The sequence below is a fragment of the Salmo trutta genome, chromosome 31 (assembly GCF_901001165.1).
Source record: "Salmo trutta chromosome 31, fSalTru1.1, whole genome shotgun sequence".
Classification (NCBI taxonomy): domain Eukaryota; kingdom Metazoa; phylum Chordata; class Actinopteri; order Salmoniformes; family Salmonidae; genus Salmo; species Salmo trutta.
In genome coordinates, this window is record NC_042987.1 from 27,584,722 (window position 1) to 27,601,531 (window position 16,810).

General features: G+C 43.4%; 1 protein-coding gene across 5 annotated transcripts in view; it reads right to left on the bottom strand.

Moving 5' to 3' along the window:
• Positions 1 to 15,607, bottom strand: part of LOC115169848 (period circadian protein homolog 2) — a 28,581-nt gene extending 12,974 nt beyond the window's left edge. Inside the window, exons 1-7 of one of the 5 annotated variants that reach the window (XM_029725876.1) lie at positions 15,487 to 15,605; positions 6,351 to 7,037; positions 3,826 to 4,076; positions 3,551 to 3,672; positions 3,055 to 3,256; positions 2,374 to 2,425; positions 139 to 281 (exon numbers count right to left, since the gene is read on the bottom strand). In XM_029725876.1, the coding sequence (XP_029581736.1) occupies positions 139 to 281; positions 2,374 to 2,425; positions 3,055 to 3,256; positions 3,551 to 3,672; positions 3,826 to 4,076; positions 6,351 to 6,901 (1,321 nt within the window). In that variant the 5' untranslated portion in view covers positions 6,902 to 7,037; positions 15,487 to 15,605. Of the gene's footprint in view, positions 1 to 138; positions 282 to 2,373; positions 2,426 to 3,054; positions 3,257 to 3,550; positions 3,673 to 3,825; positions 4,077 to 6,350; positions 7,038 to 15,399 lie in introns of all 5 variants that reach the window. The other 4 variants (XM_029725875.1, XM_029725877.1, XM_029725878.1 and 1 more) reach the window with 4 other exon arrangements.
• Positions 15,608 to 16,810: the final 1,203 nt, after the last annotated feature.

Sequence of the window (16,810 nt, forward strand, 5' to 3'; positions counted from 1 at the left end):
TTAAAACACTGTTAACACCACTGTTCCCACACACTAATCGCATACTATCCACTATTATACACTATTAAAGATGCAGTTTCAAAAGTATTCAAACAGGCACAACTCAGGTGTTGTGATGGCATTATGATTGGTCCTTACCCTTGTATCCGGAATGCAACCTTTCAGCCAGTAGGAGGCAGCAGAGCTGGTCCTCAAAATGGACCTTGTCCTGCACCTTGATCAGGAAGGGGGTCATACGGAACGGGTAGTACTGCAGGTCCCCCTCACACTCCTTACCCCCACTACAGAACACAGGAGAGAGTGGACAAAGTCAGCAAGTCACTAAAGCAGCAACAAAACCATGAAAATATAGCATATAGTATGATAATGATTGACCGTTTGTGTCAGTGGATTTCCCTTCTTCAGCAGCTTTTTCACAGAGTTCAGCTCTACAGTCGTGGCCAAAAGTTTTGAGAATGACACAAATAAAAATGTTCAAAGTCTGCTGCCTCAGTTTGTATGATGGCAACTTGCATGATCAGATGAATTACAATTAATTGCAAAGTCCCTCATTGCCATGCAAATGAACTGAATCCCCCAAAAACATTTCCACTGCATTACAGCCGTGCCACAAAAGGAGCGGTTCAATTGTTGTGAAGAAGGGTTCAGGGCACCCAAGAAATTCCAGCAAGCGCCAGGACCGTCTCCTAAAGTTGATTCAGCTGCGGGATCGGGGCACCACCAGTACAGAGCTTGCTCAGGAATGGCAGCAGGCAGGTGTGAGTGGATCTGCACGCACAGTGAGGCGAAGACTTTTGGAGGATGGCATGGTGTCAAGAAGGGCAGCAAAGAAGCCACTTCTCTCCAGGAAAAACATTAGGGACAGACTGATATTCTGCAAAAGGTACAGGGATTGGACTGCTGGGGACTGGGGTAAAGTCATTTTCTCTGATGAATCCCCTTTCCGATTGTTTGGGGCATCCGGAATAAAGCTTGTCCGGAGAAGACAAGGTGAGCGCTACCATCAGTCCTGTGTCATGCCAACAGTAAAGCATCCTGAGACTATTCATGTGTGGGGTTGGTTCTCAGCCAAAGGAGTGGGCTCACTCACAATTTTGCCTAAGAACACAGCCATGAATAAAGAATGGTACCAACACATCCTCTGAGAGCAACTTCTCCCAACCATCCAGGAACAGTTTGGTGATGAACAATGCCTTTTCCAGCATGATGGAGCACCTTGCCATAAGGCAAAAGTGATAACTAAGTGGCTCGGGGAACAAAACATCGATATTTTGGGTCCATGGCCAGGAAACTCCCCAGACCTTAATCCCATTGAGAACTTGTGGTCAATCCTCAAGAAGCGGGTGGACAAACAAAACCCCACAAATTCTGACAAACTCCAATCATTGATTATGCAAGAATGGGCTGCCATGAGTCAGGATGAGGTCCAGAAGTTAATTGACAGCATGCCAGGGCGGATTGCAGAGGTCTTGAAAAAGAAGGGTCAACACTGCAAATATTGACTCTTTGCATCAACTTCATGTAATTGTCAATAAAAGCCTTTGACACTTATGAAATGTGTCACGTCCTGGCCAGTATAAGGATTAATTGTTATTGTAGTTTGGTCAGGACGTGGCAGAGGGTATTTGGTTTATGTGGTTCGGGGTGGTGTTTTTTCTAAAAAGGGCATTTGATTTAAGTATTCTGGGGTTTTTGGGCACTGTTCCTTGTTTACGTATTTCTATGTTGATCTAGTTAGTTGTATGTCTATGTTTGGTTAATTGGGGTGGACTTCCAATTGAAGGCAGCTGTGTGGTGTTGCCTTTGATTGGAAGTCCTATATTAGTTGGTGTGTTTGTCTGTGTAATGGTGGGGAATTGTTTTGCACTGCGTTTGATTAGCCTGCAAACTGTTGCTGTCGTGTTATTTGTTTTGTCAGTGGATACTTTACTACTTTTTTTGAAATTAAATATGAGTATTCACATACCTGCTGCGCCTTGGTCTTCTCTCCATGACAACTTCTGTGACAAAATGCTTGTAATTATACTTCAGTATTCCATAGTAACATCTGACAAAAATATCTAAAGACACTGAGGCAGCAGACTTTGTGAAAATTAATATTTGTGTCATTCTCAAAACATTTGGCCACGCCTGTACTATGCTGCTTGGGCTTTTACCTGCCTCTTGGGAGCAGAGTTGAGCCGTAGTTTTACTTTAACAACAACTATGAATAGTGAGTGTGTGCATGCATGTATACGTGTACATGTGTGTCAGAGAGAAGAGCGAGACGAGAGCAGCCGAGACTCAAACTAATTTAAATCTATCCAAAGTTGAAAAAGGGAATGAATAGAAACGCAGAGAGAAGCTGGCACACGGTCATAGCCCTACACACACCAGATCCGACAGAAGAACGATTTCTCCTGCATGCAGTCCGACGGGGAGGACTCTGAAAAGAGAAGAGGGGAAGGGGAACATTTTTTTATTCAAAATAAGTCTCTACTTCATCGGCTTACTGCCGACCCTTGCCTCAATGTTTCCATGCCTACACTACGCATGTTTCCCAAGCTCTTATTAATCCCTCTGTGTTACCTGGCTTTAGGGACTCTGTCATTGATTTGTATTGTTTAGCATGGCTAAACAGGGTAGGGCGACTAGACTCAAATCCAGGTAAATGTTTTCATGTTTTCCTAGCAACGGTTTAGCGGGTGCTGTTTTAAATGAATTTGTTTTCCGATCATTATAACTACATGGGATTTGCCTGTAAAGAGTTGTGAGCGTCTCAAAAGGGCGCTATAGATTTCAAAATAATGATTCACTATCATTAGGATGGGGGACCACTCTTAAAGCCAGCTGTAATGGGTAAACATGCATGTTTTATTTTTCCATCCTACCTTATTCTTTTTGTGCACACCTTGTGATGTATCTGTTTACAGACTGTCTATAAGAGGTTATACGTTAAAGAGGGTGTTAGCTACCTGCTCTGGTGCACATGCTCCAGGAGGGAGGGCAGTAGGGCATGCTTATAAGTGTTTAACGACTGTCCATGGTTATAAGCGTTCGTAGAGGGGTCATTACCTGCTCCTGTGCACATGCTCCAGGAGGGCAGGCGGTAGGGCGTGGTGAAGCTGTAGAAAACGCTGACGTCTTGGGGAGTCAGGAACTCCACAAACTTAGCGTCCTTGAAGACACCCCTTTTACAGTTGAGGATAGAGGCAGCCTGGTCTGAGATGTAGACGATCTTCCCCGTGATCAGAGATATCGTTACCGCAAAGTTGTCCTGGGGGGACACACAGGAACACGTATGAGAAAAACATGCATATACAGTGCACACACAGCTGCAAGCGTGGATTATTCCTAATCGCTGGGATATCTGATCTGTTGTTGTTCAGACACTGTATGTCAAATAAGGACAGAAATGGACACAGGTGTGGGTATGACTATGAGTCACGCTATCAATGTACTTTGGTATTGTTGGGTTCTGTTTACAACTGCTTTATGTATTTAAGGTAAAATTGTATATTTTTCATGCTTTGAAGGTGTATTCAGAGGAAATAGGGTGTTAGTAACTTACATTGTTTTTGAGGGTGTACTCTGAGGTGATGCTGTCTATCTCCTTGATGGTGTAAGAAGACACATCCAGGCCGGATGGCTGACTGTTATTGGTCATCAACAGCTGGTAGTACTCCTCATTGGCTGAAACACAGCAACACAAACACACATTGGTTTCCTATTGGCCTTTTAAGATACATTAGACAACAAACTATAATGTAATAATGCTAAATACATAATCAAATCACATGTTCAGGCTTACTACCCAGAATGCTTTGCGGTTGAGTTATCTCTTACCTTCCACCTGTTTGACACAGCGCAGGGCGTATTTCAGAGTGTTGAGGGAGCTGGACTTGTTGCCCTTGTTCCTCTTGTCAGCAGGAAGGTGGCGCTTGAGCTCCTTCAGGGTCCTGAGAAGCTCCTTCTGGGTCTTGGCCTTAGCTGACTCCTCACTACTGCAGCCGCTGGTGGAAGGGTTGTCCTGCTCAGAACTCAGCAGGCTGAAAGCATTGGAACTACTGGGAGGAGAGGGGCTGTGGGAGTTAGAGCTGGGGAGACAGACAGACAGACATTATTAATGACATAAAGTAACATGTTTTCATTGAGAATTGTTTCAAACCACTAGAATTAAATTGTTAATTAAGTAAAAGTGCTACACTAAAAATAGACTCCAAAGCTACTACCATATACACGTATGCACCCATGAATGAATTACTCAGTTCCTCAATCGTGGACAATAAGTGGATTTCATGTTCATGACGAAGAGGGTATTTTCCACAATATCTCACAGAAATGATTTTAAATGAAATAGCAAAACAAAGTCCTTGAGTTTTGCATGAAATGAGTAGGTTCATTTCTTTGCCCACCTGGTACAATGGCTTGGAGTTTGCTCTACTTTTAGTGTGTTCAGGAGAGTACAATGCTACAATGGTACACGGAGCAGCTCTTAAAAATGACATTTGTCTTTTTGTTTTCCCCATCTACTCCGCAGTAGTCTGGGTTCCTGCCTCTGTAACATTCCACTCCTTGTACTACATAAAATGTGGCATCTTTGGCAAATGACACAGAGTACCTTGAGTGGAATGTAATAGCTGAACAGAGTGGCAACCAGGCTAACTCCACAGAGGATGCCAGGGGAATTCTATGCTGTCTAATCTCAGGTCAGTCTGACTTTCCTCTGTCTTTGAAAGAGCATAATTACATCACCTAGTGGTCAAACAGGGAAACGGTTCCAATCGTTTTTCCACCATTCATTTCTGTGTTTCGTGTAGGCTTACCCTGACATTTTGATAACCATGTAAATCTCTCTCGGACAAGGTGACTTATATCAATATATCTACTCTCAGATTCGAAAATGCTAATTAGAATCAAAGTATGGGAAAAATGAATGGTGGAAAAACAATTAGAACCATTTTCCAGTTTGACCACAAGGTTTTATGGGTATTATGACTCTGTGGTACTCTATTGTGTCTATTTGAAGCAAAGACTGGACCATGGCACAGGTTTTGGCCCAGTAAACTGAATTGTGTGTGTGTGTGTGTGTGTGTGTGTGTGTGTGTGTGTGTGTGTGTGTGTGTGTGTGTGTGTGTGTGTGTGTGTGTGTGTGTGTGTGCATTAACGTGTGTGTGAGAATCTGTAGTAAGTATGAGCCAATGTGTGTTTTTGTGTCACAGGCATTAGCCTAAAGGCTTAGCAAGAGCACAAACACATCCAAAAGCTATAAACAGCTGCTGAAGACAGCCAACTCATGAAATATAACTCAGGTGTATTTTAAATAGTAGCTCAGAATAGAAATCACATTTAGAAATAGCCGCTCTAAGCATTTAGAGATGTAATTATATAAACGAGAGCCACCTAAAGGATCAGCAGCATCTGCTTTTGGCATTAACAGAGTGGTCTGGCAAACGGTTGCAACTAATTATAGAGGTAGGTAAATAGAATAAGCTAATTAGATAATGATAGTAAGAGCAGCTGTAGGCCTCCCCACTGTTGCAGTGGAGCTGACAGGCACATACTGTATTGTCACAGAGTGGAGACAGGAAGCGAAAGATAACTTCACCATATGACGCACAAGTACTGCGACCTCTCAGCCAAAAAATACCTCGATCACTCTTTGCTTTTAACGAGAAGTTCCACACAATCAAGATGTGCTCCAGTGCCTTTCTCTTCAAAGAGTGTTTTCAGGTGTTTTCAGCCCAGCTGCTGAGGAATAAGGAGGGGGCAGAGTGTGTCATTAGGGTGGTGAAGTGGGCACCGCCATCCAATTACAACCACTCCATTGTCAGCTTCCATAGGTTCTCAATGGGGTCCATCATTACTTTCTATGGGGTTTTCACTTCTCTCTGTGAGGGTCTCACTTCCAATATGTGGTCCATCATTTCCTGTCTATGGAGCAGCCTGCATGGGCACCATGGGCAGAGAAGTGAGAGACAGGGTGCCGCTGTCAGTATCTAGGGCATGTCAGATGTGGACCAGCATGTGCCAAAAGAGGAAGATAGAGGGATGGAGGGACCCTGATACAACATGAAAGACAGCCACCATCTCTAATGGCTTCAGAATGTGCTGCCAGTGAGTCATATTTATGTCAACCTACGTCAAAGGGGGACACAGACACAACAACAGAGGATGATAAAAATGACATGCATCATCATGAAGCCTTGGATTTAGATGGGATGTTGATGATGTGTGGTGTTGGATCAACTAATACTGTCAACTCTTCCTAGTCTGATGGTCTGCCGGCAAAATAAGACTGGTAAAAAGGTACCCATCTAGAAAGGTGGTCTATTCTAACCCCTCCCAAAAACCAACTAAAGCACACTGACCGCTTGTTGCTCCCAGACGACTGCAGGAGAGCCGAGTCTCTGCTGTTGCCATTGGAGCTACCCATCGACTCGTTGCCGTGACTCTCGTTTCCATGGCTTCTGTGGCTCTCGTTGCCGTGTGACTCGGTCCAGCTGGATCCACTGCTCTTCATGTCCACGTCGTCGTGGAAGGAACGTGAGCAGGCGCTCCTACGGCCACTGTGGGGTGAGGCCCAGGGGTCCTGGCAACTGCTGTCACTGCTTTCTGAGGCTAGACCCAGGCCTGGACCAACCTGGCTATAGCTGCTCCTACAACGAAGCTGGGCTATGGAGCTGCACCCTGAGGCCCCCCTGGGCATGGACCTGCACTCTGAGGCCCCCCTAGCCATGGACCTGCACCCTGAGGCCCCCCTAGCCATGGACCTGCACCCTGAGGCCCCCCTAGCCATGGAGCTGCACCCTGAGGCCCCCCTAGCCATGGAGCTGCACCCTGAGGCCCCCCTAGCCATGGAGCTGCACCCTGAGGCCCCCCTAGCCATGGAGCTGCAGCCTGGGTCTGAATCATCCGACATTAGAGGAAGGGAGGTGTGGTGTGTTGAGGGTTTAAACCAGAGAAGTGCTGAGTAGAGGATGGAGGAGGCAAAACTTAATCACCCCATTGTCCACAAGACGCCATAGAGAATGGACGGATGAGCTGCAGAGAGTTTTCTGGAAGAGAGAGAGGAGGGTCAGTTAGCTACACTAGAGTTGTGACTATTTCTTACAATGTTAAAACCATTTAAGCACACCATGCACAATTAAATAAATCCCAGGAACAAATCTATAATTTGATACAGTAGAATTCCTCTGAAGCTATCAGACAAGAAACACCTAGACAAGACCCCAAAGGTGTCACCTGCCCCTGTCTTCTGCCCTGTAACACAACAGAGCTAGCTAGACATTGGCTATCCCAATACCTATATCAGTTCTATCTAGACCTCTGGGATCCACCCAAGTGAGGACCAGGCCAGGGGATGGTCCATCAAAGCGGAACCACCCGACAGTACTCCTTATTGGGGTAGCCCCCTGCCCTTTCTCCCCTCTCTGGGGAGCTCAGTTGAACCTGTAACTTGTCTATGCATGGCTAGAGTCAGGCCAGCTCAGTGTATGAGTCTACTCCACTATCCTTTCAAAGGGTCTCCCAGTCCCTGACAGACATGAAACGTGCCAAACCAAGCCATTGTGTCCTGTAAACAGCAGTTGGCACGGCCGCGGTGGAAAAGTAACTCTCCTCTGCACTAAGTCCACATGCCTTCACGCAACACACTGTCCTCTCTGTAATTGACCAATTTAATTGCGGCTTTGTGTGCGTGTGTGTGTGTGTGTGTGTGTGTGTGTGTGTGTGTGTGTGTGTGTGTGTGTGTGTGTGTGTGTGTGTGTGTGTGTGTGTGTGTGTGTGTGTGTTCCCAGAGTAACTTGGTGACCCAGAGAGAGACTGGCATGAGGCAGAAGTAAAATGCACTATGGACCGTCTGTCTGTTATTGCAGAGACTGGTTCTAACAGGCAGGCAGTATGTAAGGTGGCAACTCCTGTTTTTGTATTTTTTTGCTCCGTGGAGTAATGGGCACGTTGACAGGTGTGAAGAGGTGGCAGATAACTGGCTGGCTATTAGTAATATTTCAAGTTTTAAGTTTCAATGTTTATTCACCACATGCACAGGATACAACAGTGTCCAAGACTAGACTTGACCTGTGTCCAGGAAACTGGCCCTCAAAGCCAACCCCCCCCCCCAGTTAGTGATGTATAACTCTCCTCGCTTTGCCCTGAGCAGCATCATATGAACAACACAATGCCCCCAATCTGTCATGAACGACACAATGCCCCCAATCTGTCATGAACGACACAATGCCCCCAATCTGTCATGAACGACACAATGCCCCCAATCAGTCATGAACGACACAATGCCCCCAATCTGTCATGAACGACACAATGCCCCCAATCTGTCATGAACGACACAATGCCCCCAATCTGTCATGAACGACACAATGCCCCCAATCTGTCATGAACGACACAATGCCCCCAATCAGTCATGAACGACACAATGCCCCCAATCAGTCATGTAATGACACAATGCCCCCAATCAGTCATGAACGACACAATGCCCCCAATCAGTCATGAACGACACAATGCCCCCAATCTGTCATGAACGACACAATGCCCCCAATCTGTCATGAACGACACAATGCCCCCAATCTGTCATGAACCACACAATGCCCCCAATCAGTCATGTAATGACACAATGCCCCCAATCTGTCATGAACGACACAATGCCCCCAATCAGTCATGAACGACACAATGCCTCCAATCAGTCATGTAATGACACAATGCCCCCAATCTGTCATGAACGACACAATGCCCCCAATCTGTCATGAACGACACAATGTCCCCAATCCGTCATGTAACGCATTGGGCTGCCTGCCATGGTCCTCTGGCTGAACCTACCACTGTTGTCCTCTGGCTGAATCTACCACTGTTAATATAAGGTCATAAACATAATCAGCATAACTTTATGGTGTTGCATTAGTAGTCAATAAAATAACTTAAAGCATAAAGCATTATTGGATTGAAAAGGAGACGTGATGTCATCATGGGACTATTGTAACTGAACGAGGTTGTACGTTTACTGAGCTACGCAACACTCAGACTACTGATGCATTTCCTCCACAATATCTTTATTACATTACTTCCTGACACACTTGTTCTTACACCACCTACTTTCACACTTACGCTGCTGCTCATAGATTATTGATTAGATTCATTTCTACCACTACACTGCTGCTAAAATGATTATTGATTAGATTCATTTCTACCACTACACTGCTGCTAAAATGATTATTGATTAGATTCATTTCTACCACTACACTGCTGCTAAAATGATTATTGATTGGATTCCTTACTACCACTACACTGCTGCTCATTGATTATTGATTAGATTCATTACTATCAGTTAGTCTCTGTAGATGGTTTGTCCTCTGACAAATCAACTGTACATTTTGGTGATCCTCAAGGCTCCGTTTAAGGATCACTATTGTTTTCACTATATATTTTACCTCTTGGTGATGTTATTCGGAAACATAATGTTAACTTTCACTGCTATGCGGACGATACACACCTGTACATTTTGATGAAACATGGTGAAGCCCCAAAATTGCCCTCACTGGAAGCGTGTGTTTCAGACATAAGGAAGTGGATGGCGGCAAATGTTCTACTTTTAAACTCAAACATAACAGAGATACTAGTTCTAGGCACCAAGAAACAAAGAGATCTTCTGTTGGATCTGACAATTAATCTTGATGGTTGTACAGTCGTCTCAAATAAAACTGTGAAGGACCTTGGCGTTACTCTGGACCCTATTCTCTCTTTTGACGAACATACCAAGACTGTTTCAAGGACAGCTTTTTTCCATCTACATAACATTGTAAAAATCTGAAACTTTCTGTCCAAAAATGATGCAGAAAAATGAATCCATACTTTCGTCACTTCTAGGTTAGACTACTGCAATGCCCTACTTTCCGGCTACCCGGATAAACCACTAAATAAACTTCAGTTAGTGCTAAACACGGCTGCTAGAATCTTGACTAGAACCAAAACATTTGATCACATTACTCCAGTGCTAGCCTCTCTACACTGGCTTCCTGTTAAGGCCAGGGCTGATTTCAAGGTTTTACTGCAAACCTACAAAGCATTACATGGGCTTGCTCCTACCCTTCCAATTTGGTCCTGCCGTACATACCTACACGTACGCTACGGTCACAAGACGCAGGCCTCCTTATTGTCCCTAGAAATTCTAAGCAAACAGCTGGAGGCAGGGCTTTCTCCTATAGAGCTCCATTTTTATGGAACGGTCTGCCTATCCATGTGAGAGACGCAGACTCGGTCTCGACCTTTAAGTCTTTATTGAAGACTAGTCTGGCCCAGGAGTGTGAAGGTGAACGGAAAGGCACTGGAGCAACGAACCGCCCTTGCTGTCTCTGCCTGGCCGGTTCCCCTCTCTCCACTGGGATTCTCTGCCTCAAACCCTATTACAGGGGCTGAGTCACTGGCTTACTGATGCTCTTCCATGCCGTCCCTAGGAGGGGTGCGTCACTTGAGTGGGTTGAGTCACTGCCATGATCTTCCTGTCTGGGTTGGCACCCCCCCTCCTGTTCGTGCCGTGGGGGAGATCTTCGTGGGCTATACTCGGCCTTGTCTCAGGATAGTAAGTTGGTGGTTGAAGACATCCCTCTAGTGGTGTGGGGGCTGTAGTTTGGCAAAGTGGGTGGGGTTATATCCTGCCTGTTTGCCCCTGTCACGGGGTATTGTTGGATGGGGCCACGGTGTCTCCCGACCCCTCCTGTCTCAGCCGGCAGTATTTATGATGCAATAGTTTGTGTCGGGGGGCTAGGGTCAGTTTGTTATATCTGGAGTATTTCTCCTGTCTTATCCGGTGTCCTGTGTGAATTTAAGTATGCTCTCTCTAATTCTCTCTCTCTCTTTTCTCTCTCTTTCTCTCGGAGGACCTGAGCCCTAGGACCATGCCTCAGGACAACCTGGCCTGATGACTCCTTGCTGTCCCCAGTCCACCTGGTCGTGCTGCTGCTCCAGTTTCAACTATTCTGCCTGCAGCTATGGAACCCTGACCTGTTCACCGGACGTGCTACCTTGTCCCAGACCTGCTGTTGTCACGTCCTGACCACAGTAAGATGTTATTTTCTATGGTAGAGTAGGTCAGGACGTGACAGGGGGTGTTTTTGTGTTTTTCTATATCTATGTTTAGTTCTAGTTTTGTATTTCTATGTTTTTTTGGGGGGGATTATCTCCAATTAGAGGCAGCTGGTCCTCGTTGTCTCTAATTGGAGATCATACTTAAGTAGGGTTTTTTTCCACCTGTGTTTGTGGGTAGTTGTATTCTGTTTAGTCTATGTACCTGACAGAACTGTGAGCTGATCGTTTTTCGCTTTTGTTATTTTCTTTAGTGTTCTGTGTTAAAATAAAAAGTAATCATGAGCACTCAACACGCTGCGCTTTGGTCCCCTCTCTACGACAGCTGTTTTCAACTCTGTAGAGACAGCAGGTGCGGTAGAGATACTCTGAATGATTGGCTATGAAAAGCCAACTGACATTTATTCTTGAGGTGCTGACCTGTTGCACCCTCGACAACCACTGGGATTATTATTATTTGACCCTGCTGGTCATCTATGAACATTTGAACATCTTGGCCATGTTCTGTTATCTCCACCCGGCACAGCCAGAAGAGGACTGGCCACCCCTCATAGCCTGGTTCCTCTCTAGGTTTCTTCCTAGGTTACGGCCTTTCTAGGGAGTTTTTCCTAGCCACCGTGCTTCTACACCTGCATTGCTTGCTGTTTGGGGTTTTAGGCTGGGTTTCTGTACAGCACTTTGTGACATCAGCTGATGTAAGAAGGGCTTTATAAATACATTTGATTGATTACTACCACTACGCTGCTGCTTATTGATTAGATTCATTACTACCACTATGCTGCTGCTCATTGGTTATTGATTAGATTCATTACTACCACTATACTGCTGTTCATTGATTATTGATTAGATTCATTACTACCACTACGCTGCTGCTTATTGATTCGATTCATTACTACCACTATACTGCTGCTCATTGATTATTGATTAGATTCATTACTACCACTATACTGCTGCTCATTGATTATTGATTAGATTCATTACTACCACTATACTGCTGTTCATTGGTTATTGATTAGATTCATTACTACCACTATACTGCTGTTCATTGATTATTGATTAGATTCATTACTACCACTACACTGCTGCTCATTGGTTATTGATTAGATTCATTACTACCACTATACTGCTGTTCATTGATTATTGATTAGATTCATTACTACCACTACACTGCTGCTCATTGGTTATTGATTAGATTCATTACTACCACTATACTGCTGTTCATTGGTTATTGATTAGATTCATTACTACCACTATACTGCTGTTCATTGGTTATTGATTAGATTCATTACTACCACTATACTGCTGTTCATTGATTATTGATTAGATTCATTACTACCACTACACTGCTGTTCATTGGTTATTGATTAGATTCATTACTACCACTATACTGCTGTTCATTGATTATTGATTAGATTCATTACTACCACTATACTGCTGTTCATTGATTATTGATTAGATTCATTACTACCACTATACTGCTGTTCATTGATTATTGATTAGATTCATTACTACCACTACACTGCTGCTCATTGATTATTGATTAGATTCATTACTACCACTATGCTGCTGTTCATTGATTATTGATTAGATTCATTACTACCACTATGCTGCTGTTCATTGATTATTAATTGCCATTACCATTAGTACCCATCTATTTTATCTTGCTACTGGTCACTGTTACTCTTGTTTAATGTATATATTACCACTTGTATATTACCATAGGTATTTATATATTCCTGCTATGAGTCAGTCACTTTCAAGCCCTGTTTACATATTCACTGAGTGTACTTGGTCTTCCCTGTGGCTCAGTTGGTAGAGCATGGTGTTTGCAACACAGATATGGTGTGTGCAACGCCAGGGTTGTGGGTTCAACCCCCACGGGGGGCCAATTAAAAAAAAAAAAAAAAAAAATGCATGAAATGTATGCATTCACTACTGTAAGTCGCTCTGGATAAGAGCGTCTGCTAAATGACGTAAAATGTACAAAACCTTGGGACTGGGGGTGTTCTTAATGTTTTGTACACTCAGTGTATATCTACCTATCACGCCTACACTGTCACTCTTGCACAGTAACACCCACACACTTACACTTTCCATACACACACTAAGACCCACACACTAACACCCACACACTTACACGTTCTATACACACACTCACCACCATGCACACACCCACGCTGCTGCCATACTGTTTACTATTACTATTATTATTATGTATCCTGCTACCAGTCACTTTCTCCTAATCCCTGTCTACATGTACATATCTAACTAAATTACTCCAGTATACCTGCACATTGTACATGTGGTATTGGCACTGACCCTGTATATAGCTTCCTCTCTTATTTCTCATGTTTTCTTTATTTTTTATTTTCTTCATTTATTAGTTGTACAATTTTTATATTGATTACTGCACTGTTGGCTAGAGCTTGCAATTTAAGCATTTCACTGTACTTGTGCATGTGACAATAAAACTTGAACTTGAATGGAAAGAGGAAGGGAGGGAGATAAGAGGGAGAGGTGTGTTCCGAGCGTGGCCTACTGCCAACCCTTCTCTCTGTTGTTTAAAATGGCCTCATATCTCCATAGTGATTTCCCCTCAAAGGCACTTAAATTGTCTCTCTCCCTCTCGTGCGTCATCCACCTTCTCTGCTCCCTCCCATCCAAGCCCAGACCAGCAGCATGCATGGAGCCATACTCTCCAAGTTCTAAAAACGCCTAACAAAACTGCAACCCTCCAAAACAATGAAAAGAAGTTTAAGAAAGTTTGGAGAGTGTTTTAGAGGATCAATAAAGTTGACAGGGCTTGCTATTAATGTATGTAGCCTGCATTAGCCTGCGGATGTGACATCACCTCTACCTTGGTCTTGTGATGCTGCTTCCAAGAATATTGTATTTCAACTTAAACTCAATCTATTTTACTAGAGTTACTAACCCCAGGGCTACACCGTCTCTCCCCACCAGACGTGATCAGGACACGCAGGTTCAAATACCAAAACCAACTGTGAACCAACTCAATTCATTTGGGGACAGGTCAAAGCAATAACCATGTTATAGGAAGCAATAACCTTTTATATTAAGTAATAACCCTGTTATACTGTAGTAATTAAGACATTTACTTATGCAGTACTTTCCACTGGTGCACCCCCTCATTTGTATATTCATGTGAAACAAAATAGAACCCTGGTAAGTACTATAACCATGTAGTAGTAACACAGAAATTATAGGTGTAAAGTGTTCCCACTGTAAATAGTTTTTTAAAAACGTAATGGAGACGACTCATGTAGTAGTGGGTATCGTTAAGCATGTGTGGCCTATTGTGGTCTATGAGGGTTTACTGTATGCCTTTCACAAGCATTTCGGATCAGGAGGTTCATTTTATAAGTTGTGTATACATAATATTATACATAATATAAATAAGTAGGTGAGGTGAGGACACTGCAGCATTTACATATGTCGTTTAAACACTTCATCTTCATTTCAAAATGTACAAATAATCGAACTTGTTTGTAAATGTTAGACATCTTAGTAAGTAGGCTATTATTACTGAATCCTAATTTCGGATGAAAAAATAAATAAATCATCCTTCTCCATACCATTGACCTTATGATTGTGTCTCTCTAGCAAAGAAAAATCGAATAAAATTGGGAAATCACACAGAGCGATTATTGTTTAGTCGGCTAAAGATGACTAAAAACAGGATACAACACCGGCTCCATGCGGTGGCGATTTTTCATTTAGGCCTAATGAATGTTATAAAACAGCACCGCAAGGCACCCAGCCACTGTCTGGCTTGAAACAACTAAACCTGCCGCCTGATCAGTTCACAATGTTGTGTACCAATGTTTCACTGCCAGAAAACACCGCAATAGACTGCCCTTCCAATGCACTAAGCATGTTTTTGAAAGATCTCTGACACATGCAATGATGACTGATCACTCATCCTCACTCAAGCTTGATCATACAGAGGGCAAACATGTGTTATTGTTTTGCATAATTGTTTCTATGTCTTGTTTCTATGACTATGGCACAGGCTGTGTATAGGCTGTGTATAGTCCAGCCTTAGACATATAAGGAGCGTTACTAACACAGTGGGCAGGGCTTACTGTCCCGCTATGACCAGCACACTGACAGTCATGCAACGCAACTTTCAAACTCCTTTTAAATTATTTAAGATGTCTGTAAAACCCACCAAACCGTGTTATAATAAAGATGTATATATGCTCCGACCACTCCCAGAGTTTCGAAGACGTATGCTTTCGCGACACAGTTGAAAATCACCCACAAACACCAAACCATAGGAGCCAACAAATATATCACAGATTCACCAACCTGCCAGTTAAAGTAGATTCTCGTCTCTTTTCTGTGATTTCAACGACTTCTGTTGGTTTGCAAAACTAATCGTTTTATTTTGCTTACCGGTAATTCTGGCGTTGGTTTGACACACTACTCTACACCTAGCGTTCCTAGTTTCGTCATAGTATCCCTAGCGCTTTAGAGTGACCTCATTTTGAGCTCCGCCCTTAGCACGTCCTACCTCCTTCCTCTACCCTGCGTTCATTGGCTCAGGTAATTGTGTTTCCATGGCAAGTATATGGAAACAGCCCGAGACGTACGACCATTGGTGAAAAACGATGCCAGTCTCTTTATGTAACGATTTCACGTGGAATCCCATGGCCACAACCAGCGTGCAGGGAGTGAGGTGGAAGCACTACGAGAGACTGTGGGTGAATGGAGCGCTGTCGGTGGTTGGTTCATAGAGGCTCAAACGACTGGCTGTTATCTAACGGTTATACAAGTGTGTGTATTGTCAATGTGGATGAATTGTTTAACCACATCCATGCATGGTAATAGCAAAGGAAAACTGCTGATGCATAACCAAGTTTCGAAATTGCACCTTGTGTATTTTATTATTCTAACTCCCAACAGCAAGTTGAGACCTCGACTGTGTTCATAAAAAAAAGTATTATTATTATTTGTATGTATTTTTTATTCGAAAAACCTGCAGAGGTCCGGACCTCGATGTCCTCATATGTATTTAAACATTTTATTTAACCTTTATTTAACTAGCAAGTCAGTTAAGAACAAATTATTATTTACAATGAAGGCCTACCAAAAGGCAAAAGTTATATATATATATATATATATATAACATATAAATATAGGACAAAACACACCACGACAAGAGAGACAACACAACACTACATAAAGAGAGACCTAAGACAACAACATAGCAAGGCAGCAACACATGACAACTCAGCATGGTAGCAACACAACATAACAACAACATGGTAGCAAAACAACATGGTAGCAGCACAAAACATGGGACAAACTTTAATGGGCACAGACAACAGCACAAAGGGCAAGAAGGTAGAGACAACAATACATCACGCAAAGTAGCCACACGTGCCAGTAAGAGTGTTCATGATTGAGTCTTTGAATGAAGAGATGGAGATAAAACTGTCCAGTTTGAGTGTTTGTTGCAGCTCGTTCCAGTTGCTAGCTGCAGCAAACTGAAAAGACGATATAGCTAAGGCCCTGAATAAGAAGTACAGTATTCACCATTATACATCATAAATCTATATTTTCCTATGTGCATTTGTCAGCACAAGCTTAGGGGAAAACACAGTAGACTTGGCACTGATTAAGGAGCGGGTGTTGTTTACATAATGCAGTGTGTTTAAATCTCATCCTTAGGGCTCCCAAGTGGTCTAAGGCACTGCATCTCAGTGCTAGAGGCATC